This window comes from Colobus angolensis, unplaced genomic scaffold (genome assembly GCF_000951035.1).
Source record: "Colobus angolensis palliatus isolate OR3802 unplaced genomic scaffold, Cang.pa_1.0 Scaffold207, whole genome shotgun sequence".
Lineage (NCBI taxonomy): Eukaryota > Metazoa > Chordata > Mammalia > Primates > Cercopithecidae > Colobus > Colobus angolensis.
Window position 1 is genome coordinate 3,160,394 of NW_012115233.1, and position 23,477 is coordinate 3,183,870.

Consider the following 23,477-nt stretch of genomic DNA (forward strand, 5'->3'; position numbering starts at 1 on the left):
CTGGCTAAAAAGGTGAAAACCCAATCCTAATAAAAATCCAAAATAAAATAAAGTAAAAATTAGCTGAGCATGGTGGCAGGTGCCTGTAGTTCCAGCTACTCGGGAGGCTGTGGCAGGAGAATGGTGTGAAACTGGGAGGCAGAGCTTGCAGTGAGCCATGATCGTGCCACTGCACTCCAGCCTGGGTGACAGACTGAAACTCCGTCTCAAAACAAAAACAAAATTAAAAAAAAAAAGGTAATGTCTGAGATGGCTAGTGATTATGCTTCTGCAATCTACGACAAGTTTGTTTTTCTTTCTTTCTTTCTTTTTTTAGACAGAGTCTTTCTCTGTTGCCTAGACTGGAGAACAGTGGCACCGCCTCCCAGGTTCAAGCGATTCTCCTCCATCAGCCTCCTGCATAGCTGGGAATACAGGCACACACCACCACGTCCAGCTAATTTTTTTTTTTTTTTTTTTTTTTTTTAGTAGAAATGGGTTTTCACCGTGTTGACTGGGCTGGTCTTGAACTCCTGACCCAAAGTGATCCCCTCACCTTGGCCTCCCAAAGTGCTGGGATTACAGGCATGAGCCACTGAAGCCGGCCAACAAGATACACTTTAGTCATCTAGAGGCAGATGTACTCTTGCACCCAGACTTCGATGTGATTATATGTGGACTGAACCTCCACAACCCACATAGAAGCTGTGAGCTGAAACACTGTTTTGGAGCAGTCTGGCAGAACCTCTTTGAAAGACTCCTCCTGGGCTGTAGTCCTCAGTCTATGGTCCTCAGTAAGACTTCTGAATAAAACTAACTTTATTTAAAAAGCTTGATTTTTCTTTAGTTTTCTTTAGTTGACAGAACCCACCTACGTTAGACTGTCTAGCATCAACAGCTCTTCAGGACCAGGCTCCTGCTAAGTTTTTCAGCATCTTTCATTTTTCCACAGAGCCCTGAACTCCAGGCACGGAGAGGTGCTTGCAGTTATTTGAATACGCCACACGCTTTCGGGTCCGTGCTACTCTCTCTTCTGTAGATCTATTGCTCCTGCCTTATCATTCTGGTTCCCCCAGAGAGGACTTTAGCTCTAGGTCACTCTAAGGCTTGTGTTGTTTTGTGGATTATTAGTTTCTGACAAATCTCTGCACTCCCAACATCAGCTGTGTGCAGAAGCGGCCGATTAATAACGGAAGAACGATGTCAATCCCTAGATTTGCCAGTAGGTGTCGCTTAGCTAACCAACGCTGGATTCGCACAGATTTCACCACATGCAAATTGTTCTGTAAGGCCTATAATACAGTTTCAGAAATGTGGAAAATTTTCCATGACAAGCAGAGAAACAAAAAAGCCCTCCATGCAAACGAATATAAGGCAAGGTGAAAAGGAGCTTCTAACAGAGAAGTCTTCTGACTTCTATACAATGCAATTCTTCCCAGAAGCTCTTATTATTTATCTACAATGGATATGAACGGTTTGATTTTAAAATCTCACCTCTTAGACTACTGAGGAGTTAAGAAAAAGTAGGAGGCTGTACTAACACATAAGAGAAAAGCACAGTGCTATTTACACAAAAAAATGAGGCTTCTGTATATTCAAAAATCAAAATGCGTGCTATTTTCCATATCATTAAATGAGTTCTGTGGCTGCTAGTATTGATAAGAAGGCGTCAGACAGGCATTTCCCAGTGTTTATAAAAGTGATTTTTAAAAGGTGGGTGATGACCAGGCGCAGTGGGTCATGCCTGTAATCCCAGCACTTTGAAAAGCCAAGGTGGGCAGATCACCTGAGGTCAGGAGTTCAAGATCAGCCTGGACAACATGGCAAAATCCCGTCTCTACTAAAAACACAAAAATTAGCTGGGCGTGGTGGTATGCGCCTGTTGTCCAGCTACTTGGGAGGCTGAGGCAGGAGAATCGCTTGAACCTGGGAGGCAGAGGTTGCAGTGAGCCGAGATCATGCCACTGCACTCCAGCCTGGGGGACAGAGCGAGACTCTGCCCACCTCCCCCCCCCAAAAAAAGTGGGTGGGTAGTTTCAAGGTCCAATTAATCTTTAATGTAAAGGAAAATGGACTAATTTGGTGGGGCAATGGTGGAGGGGGTGCCACCATCTATTTCCTTTGAAAACGAAAAAAAAATGCCAGTGATTCTTGCTTAGAGTTAATGCCCACAGAGATTGCAAATGTAAAACAGTGCTCATTGTGTCTTAGATTTTAATCGCACAAAAACCTCCAGAGAGTAATACAACAACCATCCATGGATTCTCCATCCAGACTTAACGAACTTTAACATTTAGTCCCATTTGCTTCTGTTCTAAGCCACTATTTATCACTGAAAAGTCCTACGTAGCTGCGGGTCATAGTGGGGCTACATGTAGGCAATTTTGACTTACGCCAAATTCAAGTTGTACAAGATTTACGGACTGAAAGACTGTGTAACTTACAATCTGTTGTTTTCTTTATAAACTCGTAGCAATCAGGAAGAAACCCACAGAACAATAGCATAGGTATTCGTTTCTTTCGTCTGTTTGTTTGTTTGTTTTTTTGAGACGGAGTCTCGCTCTGTCGCCCAGGCTGGAGTGCAGTGGCCGGATCTCAGCTCACTGCAAGCTCCGCCTCCCGGGTTTACGCCATTCTCCTGCCTCAGCCTCCCGAGTAGCTGGGACTACAGGCACCCGCCACTTCGCCTGGCTAGTTTTTTGTAATTTTAGTAGAGACGGGGTTTCACCATGTTAGCCAGGATGGTCTCGATCTCCTGACCTCGTGATCTGCCCGTCTCGGCCTCCCAAAGTGCTGGGATTACAGGCTTGAGCCACCGCGCCCGGCCTAGCATAGGTATTTGTATCACCCAGACATTTGCCCCCAAAGCATCACTGCATATGGTTTCTCATTTGACACCACAAAACATTCAAGGCAGCCACGAACATAAATGTGACAGGGGGCTGGGTGCAGTGGCTCACACCTGTACTACCAGCACTTTGGGAGGCCAAGGCAGGTAGATCACCTGTTGTTAGAGGTTCGAGACCAACCTAGCCAACATGGTGAAAACCATGTCCCTACTAAAAATACAAATACTAGCCATGCATAGTGGCACGTGCTTTTAGTTCTAGCTACTTGGGAGGCTGAGGCAGGAGAATCGCTTGAACCCGGGAGGTGGAGGTTGCAGTGAGCCGATATTGAGCCACTGCACTCCAGCCTGGGCGATGGAGCAAGACCCTGTCTCAAAAAAAGAAAGAAAGAAAGAAAGAAAACCTATGAGGTAGAGTGTTTGCAAAAGGAGCAGCAACACTTCCTCCCATCCCTGTATGGCAGTGCCTTGCAGTGTGGCTCCACGCTCCTTCTATCAGGTGGGGTCTACTCCTCTACCTCTTGAATCTGGTCTTGGCCATGGAACTTGCTTTGGCCAACGGTATCTTAGAAAATGTAACACAAGCAGAGATGTGAAAAAAATGTTTGCGCATCAGGCTCTGCTGCTAGGAACTCTTTGCCACCGTGTGAATGAGCCCAGGCTAACCTGCTGGGTCATGAACAGCACATGCTTCTAGCTGACATCCAGCTGACCACTAGGCACGTGAGAGAGTGAGGTCTTCCTAGACAGCCCACCCCAGCCGACTCCACTCAGACAAGAAAAGCCACCCAGCTCTCCAGAGAACCGTCAGAAACGGTAACTATTGTTTTAAGCCACCAAGTTTTGGGTTGGTTTGTTATGAGACAAAAAAATGATGATACATACAACCTGGCTCAAGGCTCAGAGATTTCTCTTACCTGGGCGGGTTGTAGGGATCAAAAATGTGGCCGTCTCCTGTACTAATTATACAGGACAGGTTTCCTATGTAGGGTGAGAGGAGCCACGTCAGGGAGATGGTGACATTGTCAAAGATGAAACTCTCACCGGACACCATCAGCTGCAGGGCTGTGGATTAAAACACAAAATGCTGCATGCCCTTGTGGAGTACAATTGCACATTTCTGTTTATAACTGACTCTCTTCTGGCTACCTGTCCAGTATTTTTATGTGGGTCTTTTTTTTTTTTTTTCCCTCACAGGGTCTTGCTCTTTCACCCAGGCTGGAGTGCAGTGGTGCAGTCATGGTTCACTGCAGCCTCGATCTCCCCAGGCTCAGGTGATCCTCCCACCTCAGTAGAGACTGAGTAGCTGGGACCACAGGCGTGTACTACTACACCCGCTAATTTTTATTTTTATTTTTTGAGACAGGGTTTCACTCTGTCATCCAGGCTGGAGGGCAGTAGCGTGATCTCTGCTCACTGCAACCTCTGCCTCGTAGGTTCAAGCATTCCTCCCACCTCAGCCTCCCAAGTAGCTGGGACTACAGGTGCATGCCACTACGGCTGGATAATTTTTGTATTTTTTTGGTAGAGACAGGGTTTCACTACGTCGGCCACTGGTCTCGAACAGCTGACTTCAAGGGATCCACCCCCCTCAACCTCCCAAAGTGCTGGGATTACAGGCGTGAGCCACCACACCCAGCCTAAGTTTTATATTTTTTGTGGAGATGGGGTTTCTCCATGTTGCCCAGGCTGGTCTCCAACTCCTGGGCTCAGACTATCCTCCTGCCTCCCAAAGTGCTGGGATTACAGGTGTAAGCCACCGCACCAAGCCAAGGGGAGCCATTTTGAAAGAGGGAGTCTCTTAGAACACAGAGATGAGCCCACGTGGGTGGCTGCTGTCTCTGTTTTCAGGGGAAGCTGGACATGCCGTGAAATAGAGGGAAATTTCTATGCTCAAGCAAGCTGGGGACTCACCTTCCCAGCACTGGTACTGCACCCACAGGTAGCTGCCCTGAGTCGGACACAGGTTTCCAAAGTAGGTCTCATCTGCTGCCACCTGGCATGCCTGTAGCCCCTGGCACTGGCCTGGGAAGCACCCACATCCCAGCGGAAGCAGGAATGGAGTACAAGACAAAAGAGGATACACTCAACAGAGCTGCACAGAGATGCATGGCCTCTCATCCACTCATCCGTTTACCCACCATCCGCCCAACAAATAGCTTTTGATATCTCTTGAAGACCAGCACTGGGCTAGTTACTCAGGGGACAGAGAAGTAGGATTTCTGTCCTCAAGCAGTTCAGGGTCTAGCATCCTGGTCTCAAACTTCAGCTTGCGCCAGATCCCCCTATGGGTCCTGTGAAGACACCTCATTCCAGACCTCACCCTCAGCGATTCTGATTCGGTAGGTACCGAGTATAGCTGGAGAATATACATTTCTAACCAGCTCCTATGGGATGCTGATCCTGACACTGCTAGCCCAGGGACCCCATGTGGAGAACCACTGGTCCAGTAGCATCTAGTCAGATGTCCCCAAATAGAAATCTACACCCAGAGAACCAGCAGAGGGGGTGAGATTAGGAACCCTGCTCCCATCAGGGTGCCACGTGCCCACAGAAGGGAGGAGCAGGGACAGCCCATTCCAGAAACTTCAGGGTCGTCCAGCACCTCTCCCTCCTGCCCAGTGAGATGTGTCAGATGCCCGCAGGGAAGCCTGGGAGAAAGAAACAGGTCCAGAACACCCACCTGTGCTTTTCCCAGTTACCCGCTAGGTCCCACTTCTTCCGGGCAGTTGGCCCTGGGCCCACAGAGCCACCCTCTCAGCCTGTCCTGCTTGTGTCACAGGGACCTACACTTTCCAAACTCCCTGGCCACTGGCTCCCAGGGAGGCTTGGCCGATGGCCGGTACTGGTGAAAGATTGGAGAGTGGCGTATTCATTTCCAATCACTGTTGTAACAACTTACCACTGACTTAATGACAAACAACATAGATTTGGCTGGGAGTGGTGGCTCACACCTATAATCCCAGCACTTTGGGAGACCGAGGTGGGTGGATTACCTGAGGTCAGGAGTTTGAGACCAGCCAGGCCAACATGGGAAAACCCTGTCTCTACTAAAAATACAAAAATTAACTGGGTGTGGTGGCACATGCCTGTAATCCCAGCTACTCAGGAGGCTGAGGCAGGAGAATAGCTTGAGCCTGGGAGGTGAAGGTTGCAGTGAGCAGAGATTGTGCCATTGCACCCCATCCTGGGCTACAGAACAAGACTCTGTCTCAAAACAAAACAAAACAAAAAACATAGATTTTTGGCCAGGTGTGGTGGCTCATGCCTGTAATCCCAGAACTTTGGGAGGTTGAGTCAGGTGGATCACTTGAGGTCAGAAGTTCGAGGGCAGCCTGACCAAAATGAGGAAACTCTGTCTCTACCAAAAATACACAAATTAGCCGGCTGTGGTGGTGGACGCCTGTAGTCCCAGCTACTCAGGAGGCTGAGGCAGGAGAATCACTTGAACCAGGGAGGTGGAGGTTGCAGTAAGCTGAGATTGCACCACTGCACTACAGCCTGGGCACCAGAGCGAGACTTTGTCTCAAACATAAAATAAATAAAACAGCACAGATTTTTTACATCTCACAATTCTGTGTGGAGGTCAGAAGTCTGGGTGGGCTCAGCTGGCCTCTGCTCGTATCACAGGGCTGACACCAAGGTGTCAGGGCTGTGTTTCTCTCTCTTCTCTCTCCTCTCCTCTCCTCTCCTCTCCTCTCCACTCCTCTCCTCTCCTCTCCTTTCCTCTCTTCTTTCTTTTTCTTTCTATCTTTCTTTCTTTCTTTCTTTCTCCTTCCTTCTTTCCTTCCTTCCTTTTTTTTTTTGATGGAGTTTTTTTTGATGGAGTTTCACTCTTGTTGCCCAGGCTGGAGTGTAGTGGTGCGATCTCAGCTCACTGCAATCTCTGACTGCCAGGTTCAAGTAATTCTTCTGCCTCAGCCTACTGAGTAACTGGGATTACAGGCATATGCCACCACATCTGGCTAATTTTGTATTTTTAGTAGAGATGGGGTTGCTGCATGTTGGTCAGCCTGGTCTTGAACTCCCGACCTCAGGTGATCCACCTGTCTCAGCCTCCCAAAGTGCTGAGATTACAGCGGTGAGCCACTGCTCCTGGCCTTTTTTTTTTTTTTTTTGAGACAGAGTCTCACCATGTCACCAGGCTGGAGTATGGTCGTGAAATCTTGGCTCACTGCAACCTCTCCCTCTTGGATTCAAGTGATTCTCCTGCCTCGGCCTCCCAAGTAGCTGGGACTACAGGTGCGCACCACCACACCCAGCTAATTTTTGTATTTTTAGTACAGACGGAGTTTCGCCATGTTGGCCAGGCTGGTTTGGAACTTCTGACTTCAGGTGATCCACCGACCTCAGTCTCCCAAAGTGCTGGGATTACAGGTGTGAGCCACCATGCCCAGCTGTGTTTCTTTCTGGAGGCTCTAGGGAAGGATCTGCTGCCAATCTTATTCTTGTTGGCAGAATTCAGCCCTTAATTCCTAGAGGGCTCTCTTCTGTCCTTCCATGCGACCACTGCATCTCAGAGCCAGCAACAGGGCATCAAACCTGTCAAACACCTGGAATCTCTCTGACTTCTCCTTTTCCCATATCTACCTTCTGCTTCTAGCCAGAGAAAGTTCTCTGCTTTTAAGGGCTCATGTGTTTAGACTGTGCACAATTGCATATTCTAGCATACTCTTTCTACCCTAAAACCAACTGATTAGCAACCATAATCATATCTGCAAAGTATCTTTTGTCACAGACGTTAACAAAGCCGCAGGCATGGTGTCTCATCATACCCACAGCTCCATGGATTAGGATGAGAAAAAATGAGGGCCATAATTTTGCCTATGCCAGACAGAAAGAGGTTGGAAGCCAGGGTACTTCTCATCCTGCCTCTCACAGCAGCTTCCCTGTAGCTCCAGCTCCCTCTGGACGGGCCCTCTGCACATGGTCCTATCTCCTACCGGCAAGCTCTGCCATGGCTCTAGTATCTACTGGATGATCCTGACTTCCGATTTTGGTAAAAACATCCCTTCCAGTTATCCTGCCAGCCTTTAGGGGTGGCAGCAGCTTTCCATGGCTGCCAATCTCAGGTCTGCAGCAGCATCCTTTGTTTGGCTCCTCAGCACGTTCATGACTTGGGAAACCAATTCCCTGCATTAAATTCCTTCTATTGAAAGACCTAGTTGGATGCTCCCCTCAATTTGAGTTACTCCCATTATGTGTATCCACAGCACTAAACTATAATCTCCAAAAGAATGTGAGGGTTTATTTTCTTCTTGCTTTATTTGTTTGTTTTTTTGTTTTTTGAGACAGGGTCTAGCTGTGTTGCCCAGGCTGGAGTGTAGTGACATGATCTTGGCCCACTGCAACCTCTGCCTCTGGGTTCAAGTGATTCTCCTGCCTCAGCCTCCCAAGTAGCAGGGATTACAGGCACATGCCACCACACCTGGCTAATTTTTGTATTTTTCGTAGAGACGGAGTTTCACCATGTTGGCCAGGCTGGTCTCGAACACCTGACCTCACGTGATCCGCCCACCTTGGCCTCCCAAAATGCCGGGATTATAGGCGTGAGCCACCGTGCCCAGCCTCTTTGTTTTTTTAAGCATCCCTTCTCCCCTGCCCCAGTAGTTCCCCCAATGGAAGCTCTAATTAACAGGCAGCTGTCAGCATTTAACTAGATTCAGACCCCACCCCCCAGGATTCTGATTCAGTAGGTACGGGGTGCAGCTGGACACTGTGCATGTCTAACAAGCTCCCAGGGGATGCTGATCCCGCTACTGCTGGCCCAGAGCCAGCTGGAACAGAGCATACAGGAATGTCCACTCCACTTGCAGAGCACGTACAAGGTGCTACACTCTTCCCCCATGTTCTCGTGACCCTCACAGGAGCCCCATGAAACTTAGATTCTGCACCTTGCCTGGATCACCCAGGCAGCAGGGGCTGAGCTGGGATTTGAACCCCAACTTGCCACCCTCTTGCCATGTACCCTGCTGCCCACATCCCAGGAGGTTCTGCCCCATCCTTGAACTTGGTCTAAGCAGTCTGCACTGTGGGTGGCAGCAGGGCTCATCTTCCAGCTCACAAATTAAACCACACAAAATATTCAACATCCCCTGGGAATGGATAAACTGCCTCAAGACGCAGAGGCCACGTCCCTGCTGAGGTTTTTTTCTAACAGTGTTGTTATCCAGACAGAGTATCCTGGGCTCTCTCTCCACCATGATCGTTCATACTGCAGTCCACACCTGAGCCTGCCACCTCATGTCCTCACCACCTTGTCCCCCAGCCTTTCTCCTGGCTGGATTCTGCACTTCCTTTACAGCCAGGCTCCTGATGCTGCCCCCGTAAAGCTCTCCTGAGCCCCACCTCCACCCCATGATCCGGGGAACCCCTGTGATCAAACGGGAACATGAGCCACCACCACACCTCTGTTCTCAGATTAAATAGACTCAAAGAGAGGTCTAATTCCAGAACCTGAGGACAGAATTTTTTCTGACTCTTCGTAGCCACATATAATTCACTTAAAAAAAAAAAAAAGTCAACTAAATCTGATCTAATTCCAGGATTTAACACACTTTTCAGACAAACTTTAAAACCCCTTCAGGTCCCCAGATGGCTTGCGGCTCAGAATATGGCTCAAAGACACTTGGGATCCTAAGTGGCATCACTTGGAAGTGAGTTTGAAATTAACTGGGGGGTTTTTAAAATTTTTTGGCTCACTGCTACATCTCCAGCACATAGAACAGTACCTGGCACATAGTAGGTACAAAATAAGTTTTGCATGACTAAACAGATAGTGTTTGCTCTTCTGGGTTGCAGTATTTACCACAGCATTAGTTACTTGCCTGTATATTACTGTCTCCCCACTGTGCTGCGAGCTCTTTGAAAAACAGAGTTTGGGCCGGGCGCGGTGGCTCATGCCTGTATTCCCAGCATTTTGGGAGGCCAAGGTGGGTGGATCACTGGAGGCCAGGAGTTAGAAACAAACCTGGGCAACATGGTGAAACCCTGTCTCTACAAAAAATACAAAAATTAGCTGGGTACGGTGGTGCTCACCTATAATTCCAGCTATTTGGGAGGCTGAGGCAGGAGAATCGCTTGAACCCGGGAGGGGGAGGTTGCAGTGAGCCAAAATTGTGCCACTGCACTCCAGCCTGGGCAACAGAGCAAGACTCTGTCTCAAAAAAGAAAAAACAAGTGTTTATTGGCTAACTGAATGAATGAGGGACCAGGGTGCTTAGACACAGACCCCATGGGATCCTCCCTGCGCTCCTCCTCCGACTCCCGCAACAGGGTGCAGGGCTCCCCTCTAACGTGCTCTCTGAGCTGTGGGTGCCACATTTCAGGAACTTGCAGCTGAGCCTTTGAGGAAACAGCCCACCAAGCCCCAGCAGTGCCTTGGTGAGGGAGGTACATCCATCCTCCTGTCTGGGGCCCTTTCTCCTTGCAGGGGCCACAGCCTCAGGAACGCTGGACTAAGAAGATTCAGTGAAAACCAGCCAGCCGATTTTTAGCATTTCCTTTCCCCATGCCTGCTGCAAAAGGCATGAGGACAGAGGAGCCATTCTCATTTCCCCCAGGCAGAAGGAAGTTCTGGGAGTACTGGCGTCCCTCCCTGAATCTTCAAAGTGTCTTTGGGCAGAAGCAGAGGTTCAGAGGAGAGTGCCAAGAGGCACAACTGGGAAGGCTGATTCCCAGGACCCAGGGCTTGCAGCCTGGCCACAGGGGGCTGTGTCCTCACTTAGCCAAGAAGCAGCAGACCACCTGCCTTCCTGGACCCTCCAGCGGGGAGAGTGCTGACTGCAGCAGAAAGAAGAGGGTTCCCAGATATCCTGGACCAGGGAGGTCTCTGAGGAGTTTTCACCTCCCAGCAGGGTGCAAGAAACCCCCATAATCCCGGAAATTGAATCCTGGTCACTGGGTGAGTGCAACTCAGAAGGATATTTAATCCGATTTAGAAAAACAAAGCCCCAGAGTAACTCTCCCATGTGAACGAGAGATACTATCCATCAGGAGCTCGGCTTCAGTGTCATTCACAGTCACAAAGATTAAGAACCAAACTTTCTCAACAGGAGAAGAGACAAATGACGGCACAGTTACACAATCGATGAAACAAAGCAGCACAACATGTATCAGGATGGATAATACATCTCAAAAACATGATGTTGAGCAAAACACAAGAACCAAAACGAAAAGAAAAACGCATTCTGTAGAATGACACACAATATGATATCATTTACATAAACATTAAGACCCTGCAAATATGGTACCATTTATATAAACATTAAAACCCTGCAAAGTGGCCGGGCACAGCGGCTCACACTTGTAATCCCAGGGAGGCTGAGGTGGGTGGATCGCCTGAGGTCAGGGGTTCGAGACCAGCCTGGCAAACATGGTGAAACACCGTCTCTACTAAAAATATAAAAAATTAACCAGGTGTGGTGGCGCACGCCTGTAGTCCCAGCTACTCGGGAGGCTGAGGCACAAGAATCGCTTGAACCCAGGAGGCAGAGGTGGCAGTGAGAAGAAATTGTGCCACTGCATACCAGCCCGGGTGACAAAGCGAGATTCTGTCTCAAAATAAATAAATAAATAAATAGCCCTGCAAAGCACTCTGTAGTGTTTAGGAATACGTGTGTAGAAGGTAAAAACAAAGTATGCGTGGTGGCTTACGCCCGTAATCCAAGCATTTCGGGAGGCCAGGGCAGTCAGATTGCCTAAGCTCAGGAGTTCGAGATCAGCCTGGTCAACACGGTGAAACCCCATCTCTATTAAGAATACAAAAATTAGCCGGGAGTGGTGGCACACGCCTGTAATCCCAGCTACTCAGGAGGCTGAGGCAGGAGAATCACTTGAACCCAGGAAACAGAGATTGCAGTGGGCTAAGATTGGGCCACAGCACTCCAGCCTGGGCAAGAGAGAGAGACTCTGTCTCAAAAAAAGAAAGAAAATAGAGAAGCACGAAGCATGCATGTGATTAAGAAACACTGAATTCGTAACAGGAACAGACTGTGGAGGGATCCACAGGAGTCTCCTAGTGTTGTATTCATTTTTCTAACGAGGGAATCTTAAGCAAATGTGGCATGGTGTTCAGATCCGATAAAGGTGGGTAGCACATTTGTGGGAGTTCATTACAGTATTTTCTATTCTTGTCTATATGTTTGGAGTATTTCAAAAATTCAAAAATTAAGTTAAAAAGTGGTGTTTCCTGTACCCAGCAGGGGTTGAGGCACACCATGCCCACCAGATCCATGACAGGGTTTGAAGTCAGGGTGGGTGGGCCGCAGCCCTCTGCTTCCCTGCTCCGTGCCATGGGCAGGGACTGGCCACTTTTCCCACATGTTGGAGGCCCACGGTCAGAGATGAAGATTATCAGAGGCTTCTGGAACCCTTTGCTGAGCACAGAATACCAGCAACTGCCCCTCTCCTGGCAACCAGAGCTGCAGAGCCCTTGGGCCCTACCTGCCACCTCATCCTTGACATTGGCCCAGCTGCATCCCTGCTCCAGATCTGAGGGACGCCCGGCATCCTGTGTGCAGAAATAGGGGTTCTGACGCCCATAGATGGCATCCTGGACCTGGATGACCTGCCCCGAGCCGCAGTGCATGGTGGCATTGAGTCCCTTGCAGGCCAGGCTCTGGCCAACTCCTGTGGCAAAGGGAAGGCAAGACATTAGGGGGCTCATGGTTACAGACAGGCAAGTGCCAGTTCACGGGAACAGTAGGCTCCCGGGGGTTAGGCTGAGATGCAAGAACTCAGGAGCTGCTTGGCAGGGGTAAGAAACAGAGTATGGTTGTTGGCAGCATTGTGCTGAGCTAGGTTCCCTGGGATCAGATCCAGCCCAGTCACACACTGCTGTGTGACCTTCAGCAAGTTAGTTAGCTTCTCTGTGCCCCCACTGTAATACTAAACCTCATGCATGCCAGGCTCCGTGGCTCACCCCTGTAATCTCTGCATTTTAGGAGGCCAAGACAGGCGGATCACTTGAGGTCAGGAGTTCGAGACCAGCCTGGCCAACATGGTGAAACCCCCTCTTTACTAAAATAATACAAAAATTATCCAGGGGTGGTGGCTTGCATTGTAATCCCAGCTACTCGGGAGGTTGAGGCAGGAGAATCAGTTGAACCCAGGAAGCGGCGGTTGCAGTGAGCCAAGATCACACCACTGCACTCCAGCCTGGGTGACAGAGCAAGATTCCATCTCAAAAAAAAAAAAAAAAAGAGCGCGGGAAAGACAGAAACAGAGAGGAGACAGGCAGGCAGGAAGGCGGGCAGGTGGATGGGGAGAGGGAAGGGATGAGCGACGGAGCATCCCGTGGGCAGAGAGAGCTGCATAGAGACAGGGAGAGAAAGCCGCAGACAGAGGTAAGCTCAGAAAAACACATACAGGTCAGCACTTCAGTAGGGAGACAGAGACAGATACTGGCAGGCCCTGAAGAGCCAGAGGGAGACAGAGAGAACACAGAGGCAGGAAGAAAGCCAGAGACCAAGGGAGAGAAACAGAAAGAGTAGGAGAAAAAGAGAAGGGGAAGAAAGACCCAGAGAAAACTGAGACAGAGGAGGGGGCAGGAGAAAGACAGGGTCAGAGAGATGGAGGCAGAAACAGGAGGGATAGGGGAGCCTGCAGAGAGGCCCGCAGGCAGGCAGGGAGACAGGGTGGGAGATGGGGACTCCGGGGCAGGGGCCACTCACGGAACTCGCACACGAAGGCGAAGGTCTGGGCGCAGTCCGAGGCCACCCACTCGGAGGAAGGGCCTCTCCCGATGTGGCCGCAGGTGTCAGGGGCAGCAGTGGCCTGCCCTCCGCGCCAGTTGCTGTAGGTCACATTGGAGGTGTCCAACCAAGTCCCCAGACCTGGAAGGACAACACGACCACCAGGACTCAGCAACTGTCTTCAAATTCCATTTATACAAATGCAGGGCTCACCCCTGCTCTGCCGCTGGTGTGCAGCAGGTCAGCAGTTAATGTTGATGGGCTGGAGATCTCTCTCTCCAGGAGCAGTAAAGGTCTCTTCCTCACTGTCATCTTCAAACACTCAATAGAACACCAAATTGCAGAGCTTGCAGAAGGTGTTTTGATTACATAAATGAGGCTGCCAGCTCCGTCTAACCATAATTGATAATTTATTTATTTTGAGATGGGGTCTTGCCCTGTCACCCAGGTTGGAGCGCAGTGGTGCATTTTAGCTCACTGCAACCTCCGCCTCCCAGGCTCAAGTGATCCTCCCAACTTAGCCTCCTGAGTAGCTGAGACCACAGGTGCAAGCCACTATGACTGGCTGATTTTTTTGTATTTCTGGTAGAGACAGGGATTTCGCCATGTTTCCCAGGCTGGCCTCCAGCTCCTGAGCTCAAACTCCACCGGCCTTGGCCTCCCAAAGTTCTGGGATTACAGGCATGAGCCACCACACCTGGCCCTGACCACAGTCTAAGGAAGAGCCAGGGGCCAGGCCCGGTGGCTCACGCCTGTGAGCCCAACATCCCAGAGGTGGGAGGATCACTTGCACCTAGGAGTGTAAGACCAGCCTGGGCAACCTAGAGAGACCTTGTCTCTACAAAAAAAAATTTTAGTCACACATGGTGCCTGTGGTCCTAGTTACTCAGGAGGCTGAGTTGGGAGGATTGCTTGAGCTGAGGTTGGTGCTACAGTGAGCCATGATCATACCCCTATACTCCAGCCTGGGAGACAGAGCAAGACTCTGTCTCAAAATAACAATAATAATACAGTCCAGAAGTGGGCCATGGAATGTTTTAACATATCATCTTCTTCATAAGCCAAGTACACCTGGGCAGTGCTGAGTTAAAACATAAGCAGTTATTGTTACTTTGGGCCTCTTCAGATCCTTGAAAATACTGATGTAAGTCTTGAAGAGGAGTGTGTGTGTGTGTGTGTGTGTGTGTGTGTGTGTGTGTGTAAAACAGAACCATGTTGAGGACACCAGAGAGCTAGAAAACACTAAATATAAAAATTTACTATGGGTTGGGCGTGGTGGCTCATGCCTGGAATCCCAGCACTTTGGGAGGCCAAGGTGGATGGATCACTTGAAGCCAGGAGTTCAAGACCATCCTGGCCAACATGGTGAAACCCTATCTCTATTAAAAGTACAAAAATTAACCATAATTCCAGCTACTAGGGAGGCTGAGGCAGGGGAATCGCTTGAACCTGGGAGGCGGAGGTTGCAGTGAGCCAAGATGGTGCCACTGCACTCCAGCCTGGGAAACAGCGTGAGACTCTGTCTCAAAAAACAAAAATTTATTATGGGTACTCAAAAATATAATTATTAATTTATTGAAAGAAATTCATGCAAATGAAATGGTTTTTAAAAATCCAAATGGTACAAACGGTATAAAATGAAAGTATCTTCCCTCTCTAACCTACGGGCTTCTCCATCATTGTTATGTTTCTCATAAATGGTTCCAGGCTGAATTGAATTGTATTCACACATCAGCATTTACGGGCGCCTGAAATCTATTTACACAAATGCTATCTGATTGCACACAGTGTCTGGCCCTTGTTTCTTAAACGACATTAAATATTGGAGGCTGTTACTTATCAGCCTAGTTAGAACTACCTCATTTTCTGCAATAACCACGCAGTATCCCTGGAGAGGTTTTAACAGGCACAGCTCCTCTAGCCGGATGTGAATGGATGTTCAATACACAGAACTCGGCAACTGTTGCATCTACACCTCAAGAAACCATTCAGGAGACACTGCCTGCAGGGGCATCTTAAGAATTCAAATCCCCTTGGCTGTGGGTTTCCTTAAATGAGCTTCCCAGTGGCTCATTTATTGAAACACTTCCATCCACTCTGGTGTTGTTCTGTGGCTGTTCAGCACGTGCCATGTCTCATTTCTCAAACCCAGTAGCTTATATAGGGACAAAGAGAACCTCTGGGTACCAAGGTGCCCAGTAGGAAAGTCAGGCTTAGCATTGCTCTGACTGGTAGAGACCCCAAGGTGTACCACCAGCTGTGTCATATTGAGCACGTCTTTTCTCTCTAGACTTCATTTTCCTCCTCCGTGAAAGGAGAGTAGCTACGCTGACCTCGTGGGGTCCATGTGAGTGTGTGAGGCTTGAATGCAAATGTTTTCTTGTCCATTCTCTCTCTTTCTTTCCTTTTTTTTTTTTTTTTTTTTGAGACAGTGTCTCACTGTGTTTTCCAGGCTGGAGTGCAATGGTACAATCTTGGCTCACTGGAACCTCTGTCTCCTGGGTTCAAGGGATTCTCCTGCCTCAGCCTTCTGAGTAGCTGGGATCACAAGTGTGTGCTACCACGCCCAGCTAATTTTTGTATGTTTAGTAGAGATGAGGTTTCACCATGTTTGCCAGTCTGGTCTCAAACTCCTGACCTCAAGTGATCCACCTGCCTCGGCCTCCCAAAGTGCTGGGATTACAAGCGTGAGCCACCGCGCCCAGCTTCCTTGTCCATTCTCAATTGTGTCTAGGTACTGGGAAAACAAAAATGTCCAGAGTATGGTTCTTTCTTTGAAGGGCTTATAGTATAGGAGGGAGACAGACCACTAAGCCATTTAAGCCACACCAAAGGCACTGCCTTGGAATTGTGAACAGGGCTCTGCAGGTTCATAGTGAATGACTCACCTGACTGCACTGGGTGGGGGAAGGAGTCTTCAGAGAATAAAGGAGGACAAAGACTTTCAGGGCCATTAAAATTAGACTGTTAATGGAACTATGCTAAGCGCTTGGTCTGCTTTAGTCTCACAGAAAGTGAGGAAAGACAGGTGGGACACTAAAATATTGCTTAGTTAGTATTTTCTGAGACTCAGTTTTCTCATCTGTAAAATGGGGACATAAGGCCAGGCGCAGTGGCTCCCACCTGTAATCCCAGCACTTTGGGAGGCTGAGGCAGGTGGATCACAAGCTCAGGGGATCGAGACCATCCTGGCTAACATGGTGAAACCCCATCTCTATTAAAAATACAAAAAATTAGCCAAGCATAGTGGCATGTGCCTGTAATCCCAGATACTCTGGAGGCTGAAGCAGAACAATCACTTGAACCTGGGAGGCGGAGGTTGCAGTGAGCCGAGATTGCGCCACTGCACTCCAGCCTGGGAGACAGAGACTCTGTCAAAAAAAAAAAAAAAATGGAGACATAATAATTTTTCTCATTGTTATTGTAAGAATTCAACATGATAGTGACCATGAAGCACTCGGGATAGTGCCTGGCACTATTCTAGCAAGAACCAAAGCAGTCAGAGTATTATTATTAGGAACAGGCAAAGAAGTGAGCATTTCTAGAGCGTCAGCGATGTGCCAGATTCTGTGCTAGGCGGCATTAGACATTAATTATTTTATTTAATCCACAACACAACCAAAGGGAAGGGTATCCATACCATAAGAATTAGGACATATTAACTTGTTCCATGTTGCTTTGGGTGAGAAGTGATGGCAAGAATTGCAAGCACAAGTTTCTCATAAAACACAGCGATCACGGCACCTACCTTCCATGGTTCCATTCCGTGCCAAGTTCCACATGAGTCCAATCCACCATTCCCTGTCCTGGGAGATGTGCTTCTGTAGAAACCGCTGGGTGTCTTCATCCTGAATGAAGACCAGATGGCCTCCTTGCCCCTCGCACCAGCTCTGGGCATCATGGAAGGTGCGTCCAAAAGGCACAAACTCATAGCAAGCATCTCTGAAGGCCACCTGGCTCTTAGAGCAAAAGCTGCCCTCCTCCGGCTTAGCAGTGGTGACTCCAAGCCTCCAAGCAAGCACCAGGAGTACCAAGCCCACTGCACTCATGCTTGAACCACTGCTGGGGCCTCTGGATGGAGCTCGCTCTTGGGACTTTCATATGCGGGTGCCCTCACATCCACCCATCATCCATCTTCCCTTCTGTCTGTGCATCAAATAACGGCAGCTACCTTTTGTTGAAGAAACAAAAGGCTCAGCTTGACAGTGTCTGCATTTTTGCGTCACCCAGCTCTTTGTTCAGTGCCTGCTCCAATGCCTATTAATTTGTCAAATGGTCTTCTCGGGAAAGATAAAGTTGCTGTATCACCTGTCTGCTTATCTTTCAGTCAACTGTTAGCGGTGGATAAAAAGTCCTTGCTATTGGTTTTATGTCATTACCCTGAAGGCTGTATGTTTCGTGCAAAGCCATCAGCATGTGGGAAGCGTGTGATAAAAGAAAAAGGGCAGGAAGGTTAGAGAATGGCAGGAAGGCAGGAAGATGGTAAAGAAACCAAGTTGCTTTTATATCCAAGCCCATTGTGCAGAGTGGCAGCTGTGCCCAAATGATACCTATTCTCTCCCCAGCATGGCTGAAATCCTAATGGATATCTGGTCCCCTCCCTGATTCATCACGCTATTCATCACGCATGCCTTCTGGAGAATAAAAATCCCCTAAAAAATTTACTGGATGTCATCACGAAAATCAGCTTTCACTCAAAGCTCAGAACTGACCATCCTTAGCCACTACTTACACCCTCCCGTGGGTTTCCGTGGATCAAGTTCAAATTTCTTAACTTTGTATACAAGGCTTAGTATGGTCTGGCCTCGGACAGTATTTCCAAACACATCACCCCAAATGTGGGGAAACAGGCTTTCTCTCCGCTTGCTGATGGTAAATTGGTACAATCTCTATTGTGGGCAATGTGATAATACCTATAAAAAATTTAAAAGCACAAACTCTATAATGTAGCAGTTGCACATCTAGGAATTATACCAACAGGTAAATTCATACATGTGTGAAATGTCATATGAATAAGGTTATTCTTGGCAGAATTTAATAAAAGGGAAAAATTGGAAACAATCTAGATGTCCATTGATAGGAAATGGGTTCACAAAACATGGTCTATCATATATAACCACTTTCAAAATGAACAAATTCTTCCTCTACAAATTTGGAAGGACCCCTAAGATTTTTGTTTGTTTGTTTTGAGACAGAGATCTTGCTCTGTTGCCCAGGCTGGAGTACAATAGCGCCATCTCGGCTCACTGCAACCTCTGCCTCCTGGGTTCAAGCAATTCTCGTGCCTCAGCCTCCCGGGTAGCTGGGACGACAGATCCGCACCACCACGCCCTGCTAACTTTTTGTATTTTAGTAGGGATGGGGTTTCACCAAGTTGCCCAGGATGGCCTTGAACTCCTGAACTAAGGCAATCCACCCACCTCGGCCTCCCAAAGTGCTAGGGTTACAGGCGTGAGCCACTGCACCTGGAGAGATTTTTGTTAATATTAAAAGCAAAGTTTGGCCGGGCGCGGTGGCTCAAGCCTGTAATCCCAGCACTTTGGGAGGCCGAGACGGGCGGATCACGAGGTCAGGAGATAGAGACCATCCTGGCTAACACGGTGAAACCTCGTCTCTACTAAAAATACAAAAACTAGCCGGGCGAGGTGGCGGGAGCCTGTAGTCCCAGCTACTCGGGAGGCTGAGGCAGGAGAATGGTGCAAATCCGGGAGGCGGAGCTTGCAGTGAGCCGAGATCCGGCCACTGCACTCCAGCCCCGGCGACGAGACTCCGCCTCAAAAAAAAAAAGCAAAGTATGAGATATTGCATATAGTTCAATCCCATTTGCATGAAAACATATCTAAAATTTATTTGTATGTGTATAATGTAGCTCATAAAAATCATTCAAGAGGCTGGGCGCAGTGGCTTACGCCTGCGATCCCAGCACTTTGGGAGGCCGAGGCGGGTGGATCACTTGAGCTCAGGAGTTCAAAACCAGCCTGGCCAACATGGTGAAAACTGGTCTCTACTCAAAACACAAAAAATCAGTTGGGCATGGTTGTGCATACCTGTAATGCCAGCTACTTGGGCAGCTGAGGCAGGAGAATTGTTTGAACCTGGGAGGCAGAGGTTGCACTGAGCTGAGATCACGCCATTGCACTCCAGCCTGGGCAACAAGAGTGAAACTCCATCTCAAAAAAAACAAAAAAAACAACAGCCAAAACAAACAAACAAACAAACAAAAAACACATACAAGAGCTGGGCGAGATGACTCACACCTATAATCCCAACACTCTGGGAGGCCAAGGTAGGTGGATCACCCTGAGGTCAGGAGTTCAAGACCAGCCTGGCCAACATGGCGAAACCCCATCTCTACTGAAAATACAAAAAATTAACTAGGCATGGTTGCATGTGCCTGTGATCCCAGCTACTAGGGAGGCTGAGGAAGGAGAATCGCTTGAACCTGAGAGGTGGAGGTTGCAGTGAGCCGAGATAATGCCACTGAACTCCAACCTGGGTGACAGAATGACACTCTGTCAAAAAGAAAAAAAAGAAAAAAAGAAAAAGCCCAGAGTTGGAATGATGTGGTCTGCATAAGAAATTAGTAATCTGAGGTTGCAGAGGGAGCCTTGCAATGTGGTGAGACCCTGGAGTGTTCAGAAAAGGTGTCAGGTATAGCATTCCTCCAGCCAGAGACGTTAGAGAATGCAGTTAACCTCTAATCTTCTTCTTTTTTTTTTTTTTTTTTTTTTTGAGGCAGAGTCTTGCTCTGTCATCCAGGCTGGAGTGCAGTGGCTCGATCTCGGTTCACTGCAACCTCCACCTCCTGGATTCAAGTGATTCTCAAGCCTCAGCCTCCCAAGTAGCCTGGCTAATTTTTGTATCTCTAATCTATTTTCTGACTCTATGGATTTGCCTGTTCTGGACGTTTCACCTAAATGGAGTCATACAATACGTGGACTTTTGTGTTTGGCTACTTTCACTTAGCATCATGTTTTCTTTTTTTTTTTGAGACGGAGTCTTGCTCTGTGGCCCAAGCTGGAGTGCCCTGGCCGGATCTCAGCTCACGGCAAGCTCCGCCTCCCGGGTTCCCGCCATTCTCCTGCCTCAGCCTCCCGAGTAGCTGGGACTACAGGCGCCCGCCACCTCGCCTGGCTAGTTTTTTGTATTGTTAGTAGAGACGGGGTTTCACCGTGTTAGCCAGGATGGTCTCGATCTCCTGACCTCGTGATCCGCCCGTCTTGGCCTCCCAAAGTGTTGGGATTACAGGCTTGAGCCACCGCGCCCAGCCAGCATCATGTTTTCAAGGTTCATCCACGTTGTAGCACGTACTTCACTCCTTTTTATGGCTGAATTATACCCCATCCTATGGATAAACCACATTTTATCTATCATCAGTTGATAGACATTTGGGTTGTTTTACTCTGTGAATTTCTTAGAGAAGGGACATCTCTTAATCTCTGTCTATCCCACGTCTGGCTCATAATAAGACTCAAGGAACATTTGCCAACCTGGCCCATCTCCCAGGGCCCTGGAGATTACCCTGTTGCCTCTGTCGTTTTCCTAGAAACCACGCAATCCTTCTGGAGTGACCTGCCAGACAGATAATGGGGAAGGGCTAGAGCCCGGGATGGGATGCAGGATCATTGCTGAGTCAGGCTGGAACACAGGCTGAGCAGAACAGGCCTGTTATCTCTAGAGGTCAACCTTCTAATAACTTTCCTTCGAAAACTATGTGGAAAGTCACACGCAGTGATAATGTAAAGGGTAAAGGCTTAATTTATGTCCCTAATGGAACTTGCTTGGGGACATTAGATAACAAATGCAAATCTGCAGGCTAAATTCCATGTTCACATTCTTTACATTCTGATAAATTGCAGGCTCCTGGGCAAGTGTTCTTGTTGATGTCATCTGCCAATGTCCCTTAACCTCTGTGTGCATGAAGCTCCACTGAAAGTAGTCAGGACATGGCTGGACCCTGTGAGCATATTTCCAATGATCTGATCTAGCTGCCTGAGCCTCAAGTGGGATCAACAACATGAAAACAGAAAGACAGCAAGTTTGGTTTAAATAAGGCATTGAGGCCCGGCGCGGTGGCTTATGCCTGTAATCCCAGCACTTTGGGAGGCCGAGGCAGGCGGATCACCTGAGGTCAGGAGTTTGAGACTCAGCCTGACCAAGGTGGAGAAACCCCATCTCTACTAAGAACACAAAATTAGCCAGGCATGGTGGCGGACGCCTGTAATCCCAGCTACTCAGAAGGCTGAGGCAGGAGAATTGCTTGAACTGGGAGGCGGAGGTTGCAGTAAGCCAAGATCGCACCATTGCACTCCAGCCTGGGCAACAAGAGCAAAACTCCGTGTCAAAAAATAAAAAAGTAAAAATAAGGCATTGAGTCCATAAAAAGAACCATAAAGATAGTTATGCCTTGCGGCCCAGACATTACAATCCGGGGAACAGTCCCATCTTACTTTGGGTCCCTCAGAAGCCAACTGAGACCAAGATTAAGAGCAAGCAGTGTATTTGTTTTGGGGTTTTGTTTCTTTCTTTCTTTTTGAGACAGAGTCTCACTCTGTCACCCAGGCTGGATTACAGTGTCACCGACTTGGCTCATTACAGCCTCCATCTCCTGGGTTCAAGCAATTATCCTGCCTTAACCTCCTGAGTAGCTGGGATTACAGGCACACGCCACCACATCCGGCTAATTTTTGTATTTTTAGTAGAGATGGAGTTTCACCATGTTAACTAGGCCAGTCTTGAACTCCCGGCCTCAAATGATCTGCCCGCCTCAATCTCCCAAAGGGCTGGGATTACAGGTGTGAGCCATCATGCACGGCCTCAAGGAGTCTATTTGGGAGGGAATCCGGGAAGCCCTGGCAGGAGAAGCGGAGTATATTTCTCTGTAGGAATTGGCAGCCTTATCAATCATATTTAATCTTGGTTCTCCCTTAGATCATAAAGAGGACATTGCAGAAGAATTCTCATGGTTCCATTACCCCAACACATTTTTATTTCTTCAGGGTTCCTTCGTACACCTTGTTCCCTTGAAGACAGGTTTTTCCCAGGCACAACTGTAGTGTCTGTGATTAGTTCATAAGCATTTCATGCTTAGCATTAGACAGGAAGGCTTGTCCATGTTGCTAATGGGCTTTGAAATTGACACGGTGGTGGCAGAGCCTCCTTTTACTGACTGGACATTGCTAAATCATTCCCATCTTGCTGGACACGTGTGGTTTTTAGTCATCTGTTTCTCATTTGTTTGGTTTTGCTATTCTAGTCAACACAACTTTGAACATCTTCTTGCATGCATGCTTTAGCCTGGGCTGAGTCATCTTTTGAGGACTGTAGCAGACACTGTCGGTGCTCACCCTAACCCACAAACCTGCCATGCAGGCATCTGTGGCTCTGCCTCCCTCTGCATATGTGGGACAGGATGGAAGTGCCTGTAAGTTAGCACCTCTCAGGAGAAACTCTCAACCTTGACTGAGCAGAATTGGTGAATCAATACCCCGACTCCTGAAGATAACTCTGAAGCGTGTTCCCACCGGCTCCAGGAGACCCCCAGCCAGACTGAGTTTCAGTTGCTCATGATGGTGATAGGCTTGAGAATGTATTGCTAACATCTTCTCTCCTCCCTTGTCTTACGTCCCCATTCCCCTGCTATTATTTCCTAGGTTCAAATCTTAGGTTTCTCCAGAGAGACAGGATCAACAGGAGACAGATAGATCAATAAACACAGATAGATAGATAGATGCATAGATACGCAGACAGACACATAGATGAATAGATGGATACTATAATAGGAAAGAAAGAAAGAAAGAAAGAAAAAGAAAGAAAGAAAGAAAGAAAGAAAGAAAGAAAGAAAGAAAGAAAGAAAGAAAGAAAGAAAGAAAGAAAAAGAAAGAAAGAAAGAAAGAAAGAAAGAAAGAAAGAAAGAAAGAAAGAAAGAAAGAAAGAAAGAAAGAAGGAAAAAAAAA

At 48.1% G+C, this 23,477-nt stretch overlaps 1 protein-coding gene across 1 annotated transcript in view; it reads right to left on the reverse strand.

Moving 5' to 3' along the window:
- The window catches only part of PKD1L2 (polycystic kidney disease 1-like 2), a 124,984-nt gene extending 107,414 nt beyond the window's left edge, over nt 1-17,570 (reverse strand). The window contains exons 1-5 of the mRNA XM_011942207.1: nt 17,270-17,570; nt 13,501-13,662; nt 12,272-12,457; nt 4,742-4,852; nt 3,745-3,892 (exon numbers count right to left, since the gene is read on the reverse strand). Of these exons, the coding sequence (XP_011797597.1) occupies nt 3,745-3,892; nt 4,742-4,852; nt 12,272-12,457; nt 13,501-13,662; nt 17,270-17,570 (908 nt within the window). The remainder of the gene's footprint in view (nt 1-3,744; nt 3,893-4,741; nt 4,853-12,271; nt 12,458-13,500; nt 13,663-17,269) is intronic.
- Between the last annotated feature and the right edge of the window lie 5,907 nt (nt 17,571-23,477).